Consider the following 21,420-nt stretch of genomic DNA (forward strand, 5'->3'; position numbering starts at 1 on the left):
ATGTTAGTAAAAATTTACAAATTTAATGAAAATTGACTATAAAGGACAATAACTTTTTTGAGGGTCAATTGACTATTTTGGTTATGTTGACTTATCTTTAGGTCTTACTTTGCTGTACATTATTACTGTTTACAGTTTATCTCTATCTATTATAATATTCAAGATAATAACAAACCAGAGGCTCTCAAGAGCCTGTGTCGCTCACCTGTTAATGTGTTTACTGATGTCGGCCATCTTCGTTGGTAGGCGGGGTCATTAGACACTTTTTTTTTAAATAGATACCCTAGTATTATGATTGTGGCCAAGTTTGGTTAAATTTGGCCAAGTCGTTTTAGAAAAGATTTTTATACAAGTTACAAAAATGACGAAAAGTTGTTCAATATTGACTATAAAGGGCAATAACTCCTTAAGGGGTCCTCTAACAATTTTGATCATGCTGACTTATTTGTAGATCTTTTTGCTGAACATTACTGCTGTTTACAGCTTATCTCTATCTATAATAGTATTCAAGATAATAACCAAAAACTGCAAAATTTCCTTAAAATCACCAATTTTAGGGCAGCAACCCAACAACAGGTTGTCCGATTCAACTCAAAATTTGTGAGGGGATATATCTTATTCTGATGGACATTTAAATCTTGAAAGATTTGCCCTAAATGTCTTAGTTTCAAAGATATAAAGCAAAAACTGCATTTTACCACTATGTTCTAATTTTAGCCATGTCGGCCATTTTGTTTGGCAGGCTGGGTCATCGGACACATTTTTTAAACTATAAACTACAATGATAATTGTGGCCAAGTTTGGTTAAATTTGGCAAAGTAGTTTTGGAGAAGAAGATTTTTAGAAAAGTTACAAAAAATGACGAAAAGTTGTTAAAAATTGGCTATAAAGGGCAATAACTCCTTAAGGGGTCAACTGACAATTTTGGTCATGTTGACTTATTTGTAGGTCTTACTTTGCTGAACATTATTGCTGTTTACAGTTTATCTCTATCTATAATAGTATTCAAGATAATAACCAAAAACTGCAAAATTTCCTTAAAATAACCATTTCACAGGCAGCAACCCAACAACAGGTTGTCCTATTCGTCTGAAAATTTCAAAGCAGATAGATCTTGACCTGATCAACCATTTAACCCCATGTCAGATTTGCTCTAAATGCTTTGGTTTTTGAGTTATAAGCCAAAAACTGCATTTTACCCCTATGTTCTATTTTTAGCCATGGCGGCCATCTTGGTTGGTTTGACGGGTCACGCCACACATTTTTAAACTAGATACCCCAAGGATGATTGTGGCCAAGTTTGGTAGAATTTGGCCCAGTAGTTTCAGAGGAGAAGATTTTTGTAAAAGTTTACAGACGACCGACGACGGACGCAGGACGACGGACGCCAAGTGATGAGAAAAGCTCACTTGACCTTTCAGGTCAGGTGAGCTAAAAACGGCAAAATTTCCTTAATATTACAAATGTAGGGGCAGCAACCTAACAACAGGTTGTCAGATCAATCTTAAAATTTCAGGGCAGATAGATCTTGGTCTGATAAACATTAAACCCAGTCAGATTTGCTCTAAATGCTTTGGTCTTTGAGTTATAAGCAAAAAACTGCATTTTACCCCTATGTTCTATTTTTAGCTGTGGCCGCCATCTGGGTTGGATTGCCGGATCACCAGACACATTTTTTAAACTAGTTACCCCAAAGATGATTGTGGCCAAGTTTGGATTGATTTGGCCCAGTAGTTTTAGAGGAGAAGATTTTTGTAAAAGATTACTAAGATTTATGACATGTACATGTATGAAAAATGGTAAAAAATTTACTATAAAGGGCAATGACTCCTAAAGGGGTCAACTGACCATTTCGGTCATGTTGACTTATTTGTAAATCTTACTATGCTGAATATTATTGCTGTTTACAGTTTATCTCTATCTATAATAGTATATATTCAAGATAATAATCAAAAAAATCAAAATCCCTCTTGTAATGAAAAAATAAGTTACAATTCCATACGAGGCCAACGATTCAAAGTTTCCTGCTATTTTAAAAACATTTATATCCATCATGTCCATGTCATCTGATTTCTTTTTAGGAGAACATAAAAATAAATGTTTGCAACAAACTCTGATTTGACAGACCCAAATTAAACATGCCAAATTTTGCAGAATGTCCCTTTTATTTTATTTGGAAAGTTCCGTCAAATTTTACTGAGTTTAATGCAAAAAATATATTTTATATTGCGATAAGAGGGTGGTTACAAATTAAGGATTAATTCCTGTAACGTGTTTTGTCATTTTTATTTCATGTGCAGCAGTCCATTATTCACTGTCATGACTGTATTTTTGTGAAATACGTATAAATTTCTACGTGCAAGACATGTTTAATTGTTAATTCATCGTGAAATGGCAATCTTATTTCATGTTCTTTTGTACATATACCCCCTTACTGTGCCTCCTTACAGGAGGCATATTACAGAGAAATCAGCTAAACATTTTAATATATTTCACTCTGAAATTCCAACTGAAAATATGAGATTGGTGTTTTGACGTCAATTTAAGGTAGGCGTCAAGGAAAAAAAGTATAAATATTAATAGCCTTTCTAGACGTCATAATGATTTGCATTTCTTCCGACAATCTAGTTCATGCCAAGTTAAAAATAAACAAAATCTATTATGTACTAAGAGTAACAGGAATGAAAACAAACATAATTGTGTGATCATGTTTGTACACCTGTACAGGGTTCAAATCAGGTAATAATAGTTTTGACTGACTCAGACATACATGTACAGACCTATGGCAACTATAAAAGGTAAATTATAATTTCAGTGGCGGTGACCAGAAATAATTTATGAAATATCTGGTCAAATAATTTAGCCTCACAAAGGGTCTCATTTGGGTCTAAGCGTGACGTGGGATAGTTGATTTTTTTGTAAGCGTGACACGTGAAAGTCAAATTATTATGCTGTGAAATTGGTATTTAGCAAGTCGAGCGGGACACGGGAAATAACAAAACAATGAGAATTGCTTATGTAGTACATCATGTACATAGTATTCATGGTGTAAGCTGGATACAGGAATCTGACAAAACAGCAACTGGGTTTTGGGATCAAAACTCACAATGAGACAGGCACTTTTTTTCAATACAGATACATTGTAGTGCGACCTCCCAAATTAACATGTTTAACCGGGCCGCATTTTTTGCACCTGTACCAAGTCAGGAGCCTCTGGCCTTTGTTAGTCTTGTATTATTTTAACTTTTAGTTTCTTGTGTACAATTTGGAGTTTAGTATGGCGTTCATTATCACTGAACTAGTATATATTTGTTTGTGGGCCCGCTGAAGGACGACTCCAGGTACGGGAAATTATTTCTCGTTGCATTGAAGACCTGTCCGTGACCTTCTGCTGTTGCTCTATGGTCGGCTTGTTGTCTCTTCGGCACATTCCCCATTTCCATTCTCAAATTTATTGTGTTTATCCTTCTTTAGTGAAGTCATGTTTACAAATTATTTTGTCAAATTATGGCAAATTATGTGTACATGTATGTTTACCTGGTCAGTGACACTGTTGAACGACAAATGACGATACTCTCAGTCTGTTTTATTTAAATACGTGGTATATACCAGAAAATTCTATTCAAAACAACTCGAAGTCTACCATCCAACACTTTTCAATATAAATATCAATATCATGAACGAAAGAATCTCAAGTACAACATGCACCGGAAATGGTAGGAGGTGAGTTCGTACCTTGTGGTATCGGGATCGCTCGCCCTGATTACATGTTCGCCCTAGGTTCGTTCGCACTGAGTTTGTTCGCCCTGATAGTCCGTTCGCCCTGGGTTCGTTCGCAAACAGGTATTAGGGCGAACAGAAACTAGGGCGAACCAGAATCAGGGCGGACGGACCCGGATTCGTACCTTGTCTGGGTATGAGGTCCCGTTCGTACCTCTTCTATTTCGTACCTTATATTGAATGTCCTTTTGTCTTTTGTCTATTTTTATTGATGTTATAATTGCTGTTCCAGCTGAACAAATATTGTATAGCTATAAGGGAGTGGAAGTAGGTTAACATTATAAAAAGTAGAGAATGATGACAGAATAAAATATATGGTTAATGAGTAATATCACTTTACGCATAATTCTGAATATAAGAGGGGCGAAAACTCCAATTTTTGTTTATGCATCCTTTTAACCAAAATTTATAAGTAACCACAAGTTGCAACTAACAATTAAGTAAACATAATTTGTTGATATCTTATAAGGTTATTGAAAAAGAGTGAAAATAAGCCAAAATCAAAATTTAGATTTTGACCTTGACCTTTGACCTTGACCTAATTTTCATTTTTTTGGACCAAGGATCTTAAATCAAAAGACCCTAGGTCTCTATCACTTATGGTTTACCAGTTAGAAATGCATATCACTTATATCATATACAAAAGGAGGGATAACTCTCATATGGAGTCTCCGGATAGCTTCGGTCAAAATTTAACAGAACATCCTGAGGATATAACGAGCAATTTGGTAAAATAAATTTGTCGTAATCTTTTACGGTTGCGAAGGAGTAGCGGCCACAAGAAAAACAGTGTTCAGGGAGATAACTCTTACAAGGTAAAGTTTTCTGTTACGCGGTGTCAGTTTCAGAAGCGTATTAACTGTTTGATATCATATACCATATATCTAAGCGACATCTTGGGAAACAAAAAAACAGTGAAGCAAAAAAAAGTTGGCGGAAGAAAAAAAAAAAAAAAAAAAAATAATAATAATAATAATAATAATCAGAACAAATTCAATAGGTCTTTCCACAAGAAAGGTGGAAAGACCTAATAATAATAATAATTAAAAACCAATTGTTCAAAGAACAATTGAAGGTCTTTCAACCAATAAGGGTGTATTTTGATATGAAAATATAAAGATTCAGTTGAAAATGTCAGTTCCTATGGCTTTATGATGTATAAAAATGAATTTCGACCAAAGGTCAAAATCTAGAACGTCCAATTTACCTATGACCTTGACCTCAATTTCAAGGTCATAAACATAGGATCCCAAATCAAAAGACCTTAGGTCTGTATTATGTATGGTTCATGAGTAATATCACTTTACGCATAATTCTAAATATAAGAGGGGCGAAAACTCCCATTTATTGTCTACGCACCCTTGTAACCAAAATTTATAAGGAACGACATGTCGCAACTAACAATTTAGTAAAAATAATTAGTCGAAATCTTATTAAGTAATTGAAAATAAGTGAAAATAAGCAAAAATCAAAATTTAAAATTTGACCTTGACCTTTGACCTTGACCTAATTTTCATTTTTTTGGACCAAGCATCTAAAATCAAAAGACCCTAGGTCTCTATCACTTATGGTTTACCAGTTAGAAATGCATATCACTTATATCATATATAAAAGGGGGGATAACTCTCATATGGAGTCTCCGGATAGCTTTGGTCAAAATGAAACAGAACATCCTGAGGATATAACGAGCAATTTGGAAAAATAAATTTGTTGGTTTCTTATACGGTTGCGAAGCCTTAGTGGCCACAAGAAAAACAGTTTTCGGGGAGATAACTCTTACAAGGTAAAGGTTTTTGTTACGCGGTGTCAGTTTCAGAAGCGCATTAACTGTTCGATATAATATACCAAATATCTAAGCGACATCTTGTGAAACAAAAAAACAGCAAAGGAAAAAAAAGTTGGCGGAAGAAAAAAAATAAAAATAATAATAATAATTAAAAACCAATTGTTCAAAGAACAATTGAAGGTCTTTCAACCAATAAGGATCTATTTAGATATGAAAATATTAAAATTCAGTTGAAAATGTCAGTTCCTATGGCTTAATGATGTATAACTATGAATTTTAAGCAAAGGTCAAAATCTAGAACGTCCAATTAACCTATGACCTTGACCTCAATTTCAAGGTCATAGACTAAACATCTCAAATAAAAAGACACTAGTTCCTTAATATGTATGGTTCATGAGTAAAATCACTTTACGCATAATTCTTAATATAAGAGGGGCGAAAACTCCCTTTTTTGGTTTACGCACCCTTGCAACCAAAATTTATAAGTTACGACATGTCGCAACTAACAATTAAGTAAAAAAAAAATGTCGATATCTTATAAGGTTAATGAAAAAAAGGTGAAAATAAGCCAAAATCAAAATTTAGAATTTGACCTTGACCTTTGACCTTGACCTAATTTTCATTTTTTTGGACCAAGGATCTTAAATCAAAAGACCCTAGGTCTCTATCACTTATAGTTTACCAGTTAGAAATGCATATCACTGATATCATATATAAAAGGGGGGATTACTCTCATATGGAGTCTCCGGATAACTTCGGTTGAAATGAAACAGAACATCCGAAGGATATAACGAGCAATTTGGAACAATAAATTTGTCGGTTTCTTATACGGTTGCGAAGGAGTAGTGGCCACAAGAAAAACAGTGTACGGGGAGATAACTCTTACAAGGTACAGTTTTTTGTTACGCGGTGTCAGTTTCAGAAGCGTATTAACTGGTCGATATCATTTACCTTATATCTAAGCGATATCTTGTGAAACAAAAAAACAGCGAAGGAAAAAAAAGTTGGCGGAAGAAAAAAAAAAAAAATAATAATAATAATAATAATCAGAACAAAAACAATAGGTCTTTCATCCGAAAGGTTGAAAGACCTAATTAAAAACCAATTGTTCAGAGAACAATTGAAGGTCTTTCAACCAAAAAGGATCTATTTTGATATGAAAATATTAAAATTCAGTTGAAAATGTCAGTTCCTATGGCTTTATGATGTAGAAATATGAATTTCGAGCAAAGGTCAAAATCTAGAACGTCCAATTTACCTATGACCTTGACCTCAATTTCAAGGTCATAAACCAAGGATCCCAAATCAAAAGACCCTAGTTCTGTATTATGTATGGGTTATGAGTAATATCACTTTACGCATAATTCTAAATATAAGAGGGGCGAAAACTCCCATTTATTGTCTATGCACCCTTGCAACCAAAATTTATAAGTTACGACATGTCGCAACTAACAATTTAGTAAAAATAATTTGTCGATATCTTATAAGGTTAATGAAAAGTGAAAATAAGCCAATATCAAAATTTAGAATTTGACCTTGACCTTTGACCTTGACCTAATTTTCATTTTTTTGGACCAAGCATCTTAAATCAAAAGACCCTGGGTCTCTATCACTTATGGTTTACCAGTTAGAAATGCAAATCACTTATATCATATATAAAAGGGGGGATAACTCTCATATGGAGTCTCCGGATAGCTTCGGTCAAAATGAAACAGATCATCCTGAGGATATAACGAGCAATTTGGAAAAATAAATGTGTCGGTTTCTTTTACGGTTGCGAAGCCTTAGTGGCCACAAGAAAAACAGTGTTCGGGGAGATAACTTTTATAAGGTAAAGGTTTTTGTTACGCGGTGTCAGTTTCAGAAGCCCATTAACTGTTCGATATCATATACCAAATATCTAAGCGACATCTTGTGAAACAAAAAAACAGTGAAGGAAAAAAAAGTTGGCGGAAGAAAAAAAAAAAAAATAATAATAATTAAAAACCAATTGTTCAAAGAACAATTGAAGGTCTTTCAACCAATAAGGATCTATTTAGATATGAAACTATTAAAATTCAGTTGAAAATGTCAGTTTCTATGGCTTAATGATGTATAAATATGAAATTTAAGCAAAGGTCAAAATCTAGAACGTCCAATTAACCTATGACCTTGACCTCAATTTCAAGGTCATAGACTAAACATCTCAAATAAAAAGATACTAGTTCCTTAATATGTATGGTTCATGAGTAAAATCACTTTACGCATAATTCTTAATATAAGAGGGGCGAAAACTCCCTTTTATTGTTTACGCACCCTCGCAACCAAAATTTATAAGTTACGACAAGTCGCAACTAACAATTTAGTAAAAAAAAGTTGTCGATATCTTATAAGGTTAATGAAAAAAGGTGAAAATAAGCCAAAATCAAAATTAAGGATTTGACCTTGACCTTTGACCTTGACCTAATTTTCATTTTTTTGGACCAAGGATCTTAAATCAAAAGACCCTAGGTCTCTATCACTTATAGTTTACCAGTTAGAAATGCATATCACTGATATTATATATAAAAGGGGGGATAACTCTCATATGGAGTCTCCGGATAGCTTCCGTTGAAATGAAACAGAACATCCTAAGGATATAACGAGCAATTTGGAAAAATAAATTTGTCGGTTTCTTATACGGTTGCGAAGTAGTAGTGGCCACAAGAAAAACAGTGTTTGGGGAGATAACTCTTACAAGGTAAAGGTTTTTGTTACGCGGTGTCAGTTTCAGAAGCGCATTAACTGTTCGATATCATATACCAAATATCTAAGCGACATCTTGTGAAACAAAAAAACAGCGAAGGAAAAAAAAGTTGGCGGAAGAAAAAAAAAAAAAAAAATAATAATAATAATAATAATTAAAAACCAATTGTTCAAAGAACAATTGAAGGTCTTTCAACCAATAAGGATCTATTTAGATATGAAAATATTAAAATTCAGTTGAAAATGTCAGTTCCTATGGCTTAATGATGTATAAATATGAATTTTAAGCAAAGGTCAAAATCTAGAACGTCCAATTAACCTATGACCTTGACCTCAATTTCAAGGTCATAGACTAAACATCTCAAATAAAAAGACACTAGTTCCTTAATATGTATGGTTCATGAGTAAAATCACTGTACGCATAATTCTTAATATAAGAGGGGCGAAAACTCCCTTTTATTGTTTACGCACCCTTGCAACCAAAATTTATAAGTTACGACATGTCGCAACTAACAATTTAGTAAACAAAAATTGTCGATATCTTATAAGGTTAATGAAAAAAGGTGAAAATAAGCCAAAATCAAAATTTAGAATTTGACCTTGACCTTTGACCTTGACCTAATTTTCATTTTTTTGGACCAAGGATCTTAAATCAAAAGACCCTAGGTCTCTATCACTTATAGTTTACCAGTTAGAAATGCATATCACTGATATCATATATAAAAGGGGGGATAACTCTCATATGGAGTCTCCGGATAGCTTCGGTTGAAATGAAACAGAACATCCTAAGGATATAACGAGCAATTTGGAAAAATAAATTTGTCGGTTTCTTATACGGTGGCGAAGGAGTAGTGGCCACAAGAAAAACAGTGTTCGGGGAGATAACTCTTACAAGGTACAGTTTTTTGTTACGCGGTGTCAGTTTCAGAAGCGTATTAACTGTTCGATATCATTTACCTTATATCTAAGCGATATCTTGTGAAACAAAAAAACAGCAAAGGAAAAAAAAGTTGGCGGAAGAAAAAAAATAAAAATAATAATAATAATAATAATAATCAGAACAAACCCTATAGGTCTTTCAACTGAAAGGTTGAAAGACCTAATAATAATCAGAACAAACCCTATAGGTCTTTCAACTGAAAGGTTGAAAGACCTAATTAAAAACCAATTGTTCAAAGAACAATTGAAGGTCTTTCAACCAATAAGGATCTATTTTGATATGAAAATATTAAGATTCAGTTGAAAATGTCAGTTGCTGTGGCTTTATGATATGAAAATATGAATTTGGAGCAAAGGTCAAAATCTAGAACGTCCAATTAACCTATGACCTTGACCCCAATTTCAAGGTCATAAACCAAGGATCCCAAATTAAAAGACCCTAGGTCATTAGTATGTATGGTTCGTGAGTAATATCACTTTACGCATAATTCTAAATATAAGAGGGGCAAAAACTCCCTTTTATTGTCTACGCACACTTCCAATCAAAAATTTTAAGTTACGACATGTCGCAACTAACAATTTAGTAAAAAGAATTTGTCGAAATCTTATAAAGTTAATGAGAATAAGTGAAAATAAGCCAAAATCTAAATTTAGAATTTGACCTTGACCTTTGACCTTGACCTAATTGTCATTTTTTTGGACCAAGGATCGTAAATCAAAAGACCCTAGGTCTCTATCACTTATAGTTTACCAGTTAGAAATGCATATCACTGATATCATATATAAAAGGGGGGATAACTCTCATATGGAGTCTCCGGATAGCTTCGGTTGAAATGAAACAGAACATCCTAAGGATATAACGAGCAATTTGGATAAATAAATTTGTCGGTTTCTTATACGGTCGCAAAGGAGTAGTGGCCACAAGAAAAACAGTGTTCGGGGAGATAACTCTTACAAGGTAAAGTTTTTTGTTACGCGGTGTCAGTTTCAGAAGCGTATTAACTGCTCGATATCATTTACCTTATATCTAAGCGATATCTTGTGAAACAAAAAAACAGCGAAGGAAAAAAAAGTTGGCGGAAGAAAAAAAAAAAAAAAAATAATAATAATAATAATCAGAACAAACCCTATAGGTCTTTCACCTGAAAGGTTGAAAGACCTAATTAAAAACCAATTGTTCAAAGAACAATTGAAGGTCTTTCAACCAATAAGGATCTATTTAGATATGAAAATATTAAAATTCAGTTGAAAATGTCAGTTCCTATGGCTTAATGATGTATAAATATGAATTTTAAGCAAAGGTCAAAATCTAGAACGTCCAATTAACCTATGACCTTGACCTCAATTTCAAGGTGATAGACTAAACATCTCAAATAAAAAGACACTAGTTCCTTAATATGTATGGTTCATGAGTAAAATCACTTTACGCATAATTCCTAATATAAGAGGGGTGAAAACTCCCTTTTATTGTTTACGCACCCTTGCAACCAAAATTTATCAGTTACGACATGTCGCAACTAACAATTTAGAAAACAAAAATTGTCCATATCTTATAAGGTTAATGAAAAAAGGTGAAAATAAGCCAAAATCAAAATTAAGAATTTGACCTTGACCTTTGACCTTGACCTAATTTTCATTTTTTTGGACCAAGGATCTTAAATCAAAAGACCCTAGGTCTCTATCACTTATAGTTTACCAGTTAGAAATGCATATCACTGATATCATATATAAAAGGGGGGATAACTCTCATATGGAGTCTCCGGATAGCTTCGGTTGAAATGAAACAGAACATCCTAAGAATATAACGAGCAATTTGGAAAAATAAATTTGTGGGTTTCTTATACGGTTGCGAAGGAGTAGTGGCCACAAGAAAAACAGTGTTTGGGGAGATAACTCTTACAAGGTACAGTTTTTTGTTACGCGGTGTCAGTTTCAGAAGCGTATTAACTGTTCGATATCATTTACCTTATATCTAAGTTATATCTTGTGAAACAAAAAAACAGCGAAGGAAAAAAAAGTTGGCGGAAGAAAAAAAAAAAAAAAAATAATAATAATAATAATCAGAACAAACCCTATAGGTCTTTCAACTGAAAGGTTGAAAGACCTAATTAAAAACCAATTGTTCAGAGAACAATTGAAGGTCTTTCAACCAATAAGGATCTATTTAGATATGAAAATATTAAAATTCAGTTGAAAATGTCAGTTCCTATAGCTTCATGATGTATAACTATGAATTTTAAGCAAAGGTCAAAATCTAGAACGTCCAATTAACCTATGACCTTGACCTCAATTTCAAGGTCATAGACTAAACATCTCAAATAAAAAGACACTAGTTCCTTAATATGTATGGTTCATGAGTAAAATCGCTTTACGCTTAATTCTTAATATAAGAGGGGCGAAAACTCCCTTTTATTGTTTACGCACCCTTGCAACCAAAATTTATAAGTTACGACATGTCACAACTAACAATTTAGCAAAAAAAAATTGTCGATATCTTATAAGGTTAATGAAAAAAGTTGAAAATAAGACAAAATCAAAATTTAGAATTTGACCTTGACCTTTGACCTTGACCTAATTTTCATTTTTTTGGACCAAGGATTTTAAATCAAAAGACCCTAGGTCTCTATCACTTATAGTTTACCAGTTAGAAATGCATATCACTGATATCATATATAAAAGGGGGGATAACTCTCATATGGAGTCTCCGGATAGCTTCGGTTGAAATGAAACAGAACATCCTAAGGATATAACGAGCAATTTGGAAAAATAAATTTGTCGGTTTCTTATACGGTTGCGAAGGAGTAGTGGCCACAAGAAAAACAGTTTTTGGGGAGATAACTCTTACAAGGTACAGTTTTTTGTTACGCGGTGTCAGTTTCAGAAGCGTATTAACTGTTCGATATCATTTACCTTATATCTAAGCGATATCTTGTGAAACAAAAAAACAGCGAAGGAAAAAAAAGTTGGCGGAAGAAAAAAAAAAAAATTAAAAACCAATTGTTCAAAGAACAATTGAAGGTCTTTCAACCAATACGGATGTATTTTGATATGAAAATATAAAGATTCAGTTGAAAATGTCAGTTCCTATGGCTTTATGATGTATAAAAATGAATTTCGACCAAAGGTCAAAATCTAGAACGTCCAATTTACCTATGACCTTGACCTCAATTTCAAGGTCATAAACATAGGATCCCAAATCAAAAGACCCTAGGTCTGTATTATGTATGGTTCATGAGTAATATCACTTTACGCATAATTCTAAATATTAGAGGGGCGAAAACTCCCATTTATTGTTTACGCACCCTTGTAACCAAAATTTATAAGTAACGACATGTCGCAACTAACAATTTAGTAAAAATAATTTGTCGAAATCTTATAAAGTTAATGAAGTAAGTGAAAATAAGCCAAAATCAAAATTTAAAATTTGACCTTGACCTTTGACCTTGACCTAATTTTCATTTTTTTGGACCAAGGATCTTAAATCAAAAGACCCTAGGTCTCTATCACTTATGGTTTACCAGTTAGAAATGCAAATCACTTATATCATATATAAAAGGGGGGATAACTCTCCTATGGAGTCTCCGGATAGCTTCGGTCAAAATGAAACAGAACATCCTGAGGATATAACGAGCAATTTGGAAAAATAAATTTGTCGGTTTCTTATACGGTTGCGAAGCCTTAGTGGCCACAATCAAAACAGTGTTTGGGGAGATAACTCTTACAAGGTAAAGTTTTTTGTTACGCGGTGTCAGTTTCAGAAGCGCATTAACTGTTCGATATAATATACCAAATATCTAAGCGACATCTTGTGAAACAAAAAAACAGCGAAGGAAAAAAAAGTTGGCGGAAGAAAAAAAATAAAAATAATAATAATAATAATAATAATTAAAAACCAATTGTTCAAAGAACAATTGAAGGTCTTTCAACCAATAAGGATCTATTTTGATATGAAAATATTAAGATTCAGTTGAAAATGTCAGTTGCTATGGCTTTATGATATGAAAATATGAATTTGGAGCAAAGGTCAAAATCTAGAACGTCCAATTTACCTATGACCTTGACCCCAATTTCAAGGTCATAAACCAAGGATCCCAAATCAAAAGACCCTAGGTCAGTAGTATGTATGGTTCATGAGTAATATCACTTTACGCATAATTCTAAATATAAGAGGGGCAAAAACTCCCGTTTATGGTCTACGTACCCTTCCAATCAAAAATTTTAAGTTACGACATGTCGCAACTAACAATTAAGTAAACATAATTTGTTGATATCTTATAAGGTTATTGAAAAAGAGTGAAAATAAGCCAAAATCAAAATTTAGATTTTGACCTTGACCTTTGACCTTGACCTAATTTTCATTTTTTTGGACCAAGGATCTTAAATCAAAAGACCCTAGGTCTCTATCACTTATAGTTTACCAGTTAGAAATGCATATCACTGATATCATATATAAAAGGGGGGATAACTATCATATGGAGTCTCCGGATAGCTTCGGTTGAAATGAAACAGAACATCCTAAGGATATAACGAGGAATTTGGAAAAATAAATTTGTCGGTTTCTTATACGGTTGCGAAGGAGTAGTGGCCACAAGAAAAAAAGTGTTCTGGGAGATAACTCTTACAAGGTAAAGTTTTTTGTTGCGCGGTGTCGGTTTCAGAAGCGTATTAACTGTTCGATATCATTTACCTTATATCTAAGCGATATCTTGTGAAACAAAAAAACAGCGAAGGAAAAAAAAGTTGGCGGAAGAAAAAAAAAAAAAATAATAATAATTAAAAACCAATTGTTCAAAGAACAATTGAAGGTCTTTCAACCAATAAGGATCTATTTTGATATGAAATATTAAGATTCAGTTGAAAATGTCAGTTGCTATGGCTTTATGATATAAAAATATGAATTTGGAGCAAAGGTCAAAATCTAGAACGTCCAATTAACCTATGACCTTGACCTCAATTTCAAGGTCATAAACCAAGAACCCAAAAACAACAGACCCTAGGTTTGTATTATGTATGGTTCATGAGTAATATCACTTTACGCATAATTCTAAATATAAGTTGGGCAAAAACTCCCATTTTTTGTCTACGCACCCTTCCAATCAAAATTTATAAGTTACGACATGTCGCAATTAACAATTTAGTAAAAATAATTTGTCGAAATCTTATAAAGTTAATGAAAATAAGTGAAAATAAGCCAAAATCAAAATTTAGAATTTGACCTTGACCTTTGACCTTGACCTTATTTTCATTTTTTTGGACCAAGGATCTTAAATCAAAAGACCCTAGGTCTCTATCACTTATGGTTTACCAGCTAGAAATGCATATCACTTATATCATATATAAAAGGGGGGATAACTCTCATATGGAGTCTCCGGATAGCTTCGGTCAAAATGAAACAGAACATCCCGAGGATATAACGAGCAATTTTGAAAAATAAATTTGTCGGTTTCTTATACGGTTGCTAAGCCTTAGAGGACACAAGAAAAACAGTGTTCGGGGAGATAACTCTTACAAGGTAAAGTTTTTTGTTACGCGGTGTCAGTTTCAGAAGCGTATTAACTGTTCGATATCATATACCATATATCTAAGCGACATCTTGTGAAACAAAAAAACAGTGAAGGAAAAAAAAGTTGGCGGAAGAAAAAAAATAAAAATAATAATAATAATAATAATAATAATAATAATCAGAACAAATACAATAGGTCTTTCAACAGAAAGGTTGAAAGACCTAATAATCAGAACAAACCCTATAGGTCTTTCACCTGAAAGGTTGAAAGACCTAATAATCAGAACAAATACAATAGGTCTTTCAACAGAAAGGTTGAAAGACCTAATAATAATAATAATAATAATCAGAACAAACCCTATAGGTCTTTCAACTGAAAGGTTGAAAGACCTAATAATAATAATCAGAACGAATACAATAGGTCTTTCAACAGAAAGGTTGAAAGACCTAATAATCAGAACAAACCCTATAGGTCTTTCACCTGAAAGGTTGAAAGACCTAATAATAATAATAATAATAATAATCAGAACAAATACAATAGGTCTTTCAACAGAAAGGTTGAAAGACCTAATTAGATTTTATGAAAATAAAACAAGCACAAATAAATACACACGAAGATTATTTACATATAACCAAAGTTACTACAATTTTTCATTTACCGATGGCACTTTACGATTTTATTTTAAATACAGTTCAGATTTACACATGAGGCAAAAATAATAACTATAAAACATTTTTTTTTTTTATTTTCGAGAAAAAATCACAAAAATAATTACCTGCGAACTTGTTTGAAATACACAATTTGCGAAAAATAAGTACCCGCGAAAAAAAGTACAATTACAGTAATCAATTATTGATTTCCTATATATTATTTTAATGTTTCTGATCATCCTTAAATAGTGTATGTACTACAGTTAATGATAATTACTTATTTCAATCTTGTAGGATTGCAGAATATTTTTAAACAAGTTGAATGCTTCATTGAAGAAAAGCAATAGGTATGAAGTTAAAATAAGATGATGTGGTATGATTGCCAATGAGACAACATGACACAGAAAGTAACAACTATAGGGTACCGTACATCCTTCAACAATAATTTAAACCCTTACTGCATAGTCAGCTATTAAAGGCTCTGAAATTATTAAAAAGGTTAGCGGATGGTGTAAAAGTACAATATATGAACAAGCTATTGTTGAAAAACGTTAAGGAGACATATGAGGAGGATTATTTGAAGAACTATTGTAAATAAATTTTTTTCAGAACTAATTGTTCTATGGTCGTCATCATGGTCATCTTGGCATCCACAAAAACATAAATTTAGACCAGAGAGCCTATAGCAACTCACATTTCCAAAGTAAAATCTATGAAATATTCCTCATTTTTCTGGAATATAAAGATTTGTGTGAAAGGAGTGCATAATGGAAATGAACAAGAATTTCCTGTTTTATTATATCTCCTTGCAGTGAAAAGTATCACAACAAATTAGTAGAAAATGATATGTTATAAATAACAAAAGAGTCAAATTGAAAAATAATAAATTGGTGCATTTAACAAAGTTCTGCAAGGAATTGAAAACAAAATCACTCCTTCAATAGATACATGCATTGGTTATAATTTATTTCTTCTTATCAGTCACCTTTTTATTTTATTTTATATTTTTACTTAAGACTATGAACATTTCAGGTTCAATGGTTTGTCTGTATAAATAATCAATCATTCATATATTTCATTTTTAGAGTGTTTTCAGTACCATGTAACAAAGCTTGGCTTGGAGATAAAGAGGTATATATTTAATTAAAAAGCATAGACCAAAGATCGAAAAGAAACAAGCACCTGTATCTTTTGAAATACAAATTTTGCTGATATAGTTAGTAGACTGTCACACTTCTTTAGGAGTGATTGCCCTTAAATGAGAATTTTTTTACTGCCTTTGGTGTTTGAGCAAAAATTAAAGAAAACATAGATCACTTAAACAGACTTAAAGATCAGTTATACAAGATCAACAAAATAGAGATTTTAAGACAAGAAGTCTTTTTTGTCAACAATTTTGAAGTGTCCTTTGTTTAACATGCAAATAAACAAAGGTGAGCGACAAAGGCTATTTAGAGCCTCTTGTTTAGGAATAATGCCCTTACAAAATATATATTTTATGAAAAATTGCATTATAATTGCTCACCAGCCTACTTTTCTTGTAAGAATATTAAAAAAAATATATGGAAAGTTTATGCTAGCAATGTATGGGACAATTTGAATCAATTATTTTTACAGGTGCTATGTCCCTTAGAAATATAAATTTTATAGAAAATTGTATTGTAAGCACTCTAATTTGTATTTTTTTTACCAATAACTATAAAATTTATTTCATAGGTTAATTTCAGCAATGTCGTGAGTGAGTTTGAAAATTGGTGCTGATACATCTTTTTTTTTAAAGAGTTTTTCCCCTTGGAAATAAGTTATAAATTATATTGAAAATCACATTGTAAGCAATCTCACACCTCTTGCCAACTTTCCCATATAATATAACTGAGACCTAATTTTATGAGCAACTTGTTGTTGTAGTTGCACAAGCCTGATGATCCAAATTATGAGACATTCTGGGTAGACTTCAATGCTGGCAGTGAGAGGCTTACTGTCTTCTGTGGATCTTACAATAGTTCAGAGGTAAGAAATATTGTAAAACAAGTAATGATAATGTTGAAAAAGAGATTTGTTACAGTTGAAATAATAAAGCATGCAAATCAAGAGTTTAAATGTCTTGCTTGCTAACTTAGTTTAGTTGTTTGCTCAGACACTGTAATTAAGATTGACTTAAATTCGGCTGTAAAGGAATAGTTTTACATAAATTGATAACAATCGTCCAAATTTGTCAAAATCTACGGATTAAAATTGTGCCTATCTAAATTGCATAACATTACATTCTTGATTTTACATGTGTATTTTTATATTATTATACATCACGTTAAAATGCCATATTTTGATTGGCTAATAGGAGAGTGTTAATTTATCACATGGCTGAGCGGGTGACAATTTTTTTGAATGTCACGATCTCGACCAGACCAATAAAAAATCAAGATTCAAAGGACAATGGGTTGAATTTACATCAAGTAATTAAAGATAATGCTTAAGTTCTACGTTTTGGCTCAATAAAAAAAAACCATTTTGCTTCACTTCTGTTGATTTTTCTAATACCTGTTATGTTGTTATGTATGTGATGTCATAGAAAATACTTTTAAATACAATAATATGTAGGATACAATAAAGATAGGACATTCATTATAATAAATTAATTACCACATAGCTGAGATGGTGATAGAGCAGATTGGTACCCCTTGAAAAAGCATTGTCAACCGCAGCAAAACAATGTTTTCTCGGGGTAACAATCTGCTCTATCACCCTCTCAGCTATGTGTTATTTATATAATATCACATTCTGGATTTTACATGTGAACACAGTAATTGCTGGAAAAACATGTATCTTTTTTATTATTGATATATTTTATTTCAGATATCAAGTGAGGATATGTGGGAGACATTAACAGTTTGGAAGGATGATGTACAATCATTTAATGTAAAAAGTAAGTTAAGTAATCAGAAACATAAACATCCAGATTCCTTTATACAATATCAAAATAAAGTTGGGGTGACCTGAATAATTCAAAATTGTCTAGCAAAAAGGAAATTCCTTGATTTGGTATTTTATTTTAAGAACATTTAGGTTTTATCTATTGTTAATGTTCTTTAAGACATCGTTACTTTGTCAAATCATAATAAAGTTTTACCAAACTTGGCCAGTAGCTGATAATCTAGAACAAAATAGAGATCAAAAAAGTTTTTTTGAATGTTTTTTTTAACATTCAAAAACAGAATATGGTTAAGTTTTCAAAACAACAACCTTTCACGTATCTTTATTGTAGTTCAAGAAAATTTTGCAGGTTTTTCATAATGAAGTGATAGCACCCTAAGCCAATTTTTTGTTTTTTTAATTCATCTCTACAATTTATTTTAAAGTGGACTTATTTATTTGGAGGTCACTGTTATACTTTTATATTAACAGCAAAATGGATGGAGAGTTCCATAATTTTTAAATTTAAATATACTAAATACTTTTATTTTTAGAAATAAAGGAAGTAAAAGTTGTGAACATTTTATTCTCCAAAATGGTATCTGATATTTATCCTAGTCAACAGGATGTGAGTGGACGGAGTGTTAGATTACAGTTTGATGCTGATTGTCATGTAGAAAATGCCCTGGAATCAACATTTGGGTCAGACAGGGTAATCATATTTAAAGATGATAAAGTATTTTTAAGTCTTGAGCACAATATAACTTCTGTAAACTTCGCAACTCTGCTGTATCTACCTTTAAGGTTTCTGCATACTTACAGTGAGTCATTAAAGTTTTGCATAGTACTTCTGCAAAAAAGGTTTGAATCGCAAACTAAAGATTTGTAAATAAAGACATAATTGAGTTAATTATTTAAAGTTACTAGATTCCTTCATTCATTCAGCTACAGTTAATTACTGTTGATAGAACTGACTTCAAGATTTTGAATTAAATATAAAAAAATAATTTGGTGAAATTGTCTTTAGCAGAATTTATTTTTGTAAATTGAAAACTTTGTAACCGCAAATGAATTTGATTCATAGTTTATGCACTTTAATCAGAGTTGCCATGCATATTGAGAGTTTATTCTAAACTTGTATGCTTATTGTACATAAAAAAAAATTAAAAATTCCATACTCAATTATTTCCATTTTCAGACTATACAGAAAGTTTCGTCTGCTTCTACACCACTTGTTATAAACAAAGATGAAAATAGTCAGGTATATTTTTTTTTAGAGATATAGTTAGAACTGAAAGATAAGATAAGGGGGTGGGGCTTATTTATTCATATGAAATAAATGTTAAGAGATAATGTCTTCTATGTTGATCAGCAGGTAAATATTGAGTATTGGTAGTTTCAACTAATGGGAAAATCTGGTATGCAATTTTATTCATACCTCGATGGAACAAAAAATATGTTTTGAAATATGAACACAACCCTTAAAATCTTTTCACCAGTGATTTACATGACTTTCATTTTTATTATGCCCCATTTATGGGCATTATGTTTTATGGTCTGTACATCTATTTGTCCGTCTGTTTGTCCGTTCATCCCAGGTTAAAGTTTTTGGTCAAGGTAGTTTTTGATGAAGTTGAAGTCCAATCAACTTGAAACTTAATAAACATGTACCCTATGATATGATCTTTCTAATTTTATTGCCAAATTAGAGATTTTATCCCATTTTCACGGTCCACTGAACATAGATAAAAATAATGCGGATGGGGCACATTCTTGTTTTATTGGTCATTACAAGCTTACACACATATTATGATATCTTTAGTCATTTTACTGGATCAAATGATGTAAATGTCAATGTTTAACTTGTTTTTATTGACAATAAGTATGAACCTGAAGACATTATATTCTCTAATAATCAAATGATATAAAATTTGGGCTAATCAGATTTAATTATATTCTTTCTTCACAGGAACTACAAGATGAAGAGATACCTTGTACCCCAGTTTCTTCAGTCTATAGAAGAAAAGTATCTGTTCCTGATGTTTCTATGCCTGTCTTGCTATCTCCTGCTTGTTCAATTTCTTCTAAAATATCAGAACCAGTATCTGCCATAAGAATCAACTTTTCTAAAACTCCATCTGCAAATACCAGCAAATCTAAAGCAGAGAAAGGTAAATATAGATTTCCCTTTTATTATTATCAATGAATTTTAGGCTTCAATTTCAAAACAAAGCCAAAGTAATGACTATTTTTTTCCCCGAGTTTTGTGGATATGACCTTAAACATTAAAGTATTTTATTACACTTAAAATTGTTTGGTATGGTTGTATTCTGCACATTGAATTCTTGTTTTCTGTCTCATTGTAATATATGCCTGTTGTTTATGCTATTGTTACACACGGTACAGTAAGTGATTGATACTGAAAAAGTTATTTTGTCTCACCTTTTTACAAATCTTGTTTTTAGTTGAACTCATATATCTTATTTCGAAGGAAAACTTGATATATTTTTAGAATAATGGGCCATTTTAATATTTCTTTTATTACTACATTTATATATAATCTAGTATTCCAGACTCCTACAGTTCCTGCTAACAAACCAAAGCAAAGAGTTAAGACACCAGTAGTAACTGTTACACCCCCATCAAAGTCTAAAAAGAAAACATCAACAGTACCAACAGCAGAGGTTGATGAAAAAAGAATGAACGTTGGGTTGAAAGATGACAAAACTCAAGCATCAAATAACAGAAAGGCTTCTCTTCCAGGTACATAAGGAATTACAAACAGATTCAAAGAGTATGTTTTAAATGCATAGTGTAAATAAACGCTAAATAAGGGAAAACTCTTGTTAAAAAATAAGAATGCAATCATTTGTTTCTCTTTACTTTGAAATGTAAAAATGTTAATGACATCAGATGAGCTCCAATTAGAGGTGAAACTAAGATGAAATTTAAATCTCAATGGCAAGTATGTACAAAGTGTAAACCTTGGTTAAAGTTAAGTAGGGTGATGCTAGGTGGGCATGGAATGTGAGTATCAATTTTGTGAAATAAGTTTTCAACTGAGAATATGGAACATTATTTTTTTCTCCTAAAACTTTTAAAAGGCTGTATCAATTTTGTATTAATA

At 32.0% G+C, this 21,420-nt stretch overlaps 1 protein-coding gene across 1 annotated transcript in view; it reads left to right on the plus strand.

Moving 5' to 3' along the window:
• Positions 1 to 21,420, plus strand: part of LOC139501968 (repetitive organellar protein-like) — a 103,487-nt gene that overhangs the window by 36,312 nt on the left and 45,755 nt on the right. Inside the window, exons 10-17 of the mRNA XM_071291281.1 lie at positions 15,678 to 15,730; positions 16,469 to 16,514; positions 17,292 to 17,393; positions 18,237 to 18,306; positions 18,848 to 19,005; positions 19,492 to 19,554; positions 20,263 to 20,464; positions 20,859 to 21,056. Coding sequence (XP_071147382.1) covers positions 15,678 to 15,730; positions 16,469 to 16,514; positions 17,292 to 17,393; positions 18,237 to 18,306; positions 18,848 to 19,005; positions 19,492 to 19,554; positions 20,263 to 20,464; positions 20,859 to 21,056 — 892 coding nt within the window. The remainder of the gene's footprint in view (positions 1 to 15,677; positions 15,731 to 16,468; positions 16,515 to 17,291; positions 17,394 to 18,236; positions 18,307 to 18,847; positions 19,006 to 19,491; positions 19,555 to 20,262; positions 20,465 to 20,858; positions 21,057 to 21,420) is intronic.

The sequence above is a fragment of the Mytilus edulis genome, chromosome 1 (assembly GCF_963676685.1).
Source record: "Mytilus edulis chromosome 1, xbMytEdul2.2, whole genome shotgun sequence".
In the NCBI taxonomy this organism is placed as follows: domain Eukaryota; kingdom Metazoa; phylum Mollusca; class Bivalvia; order Mytilida; family Mytilidae; genus Mytilus; species Mytilus edulis.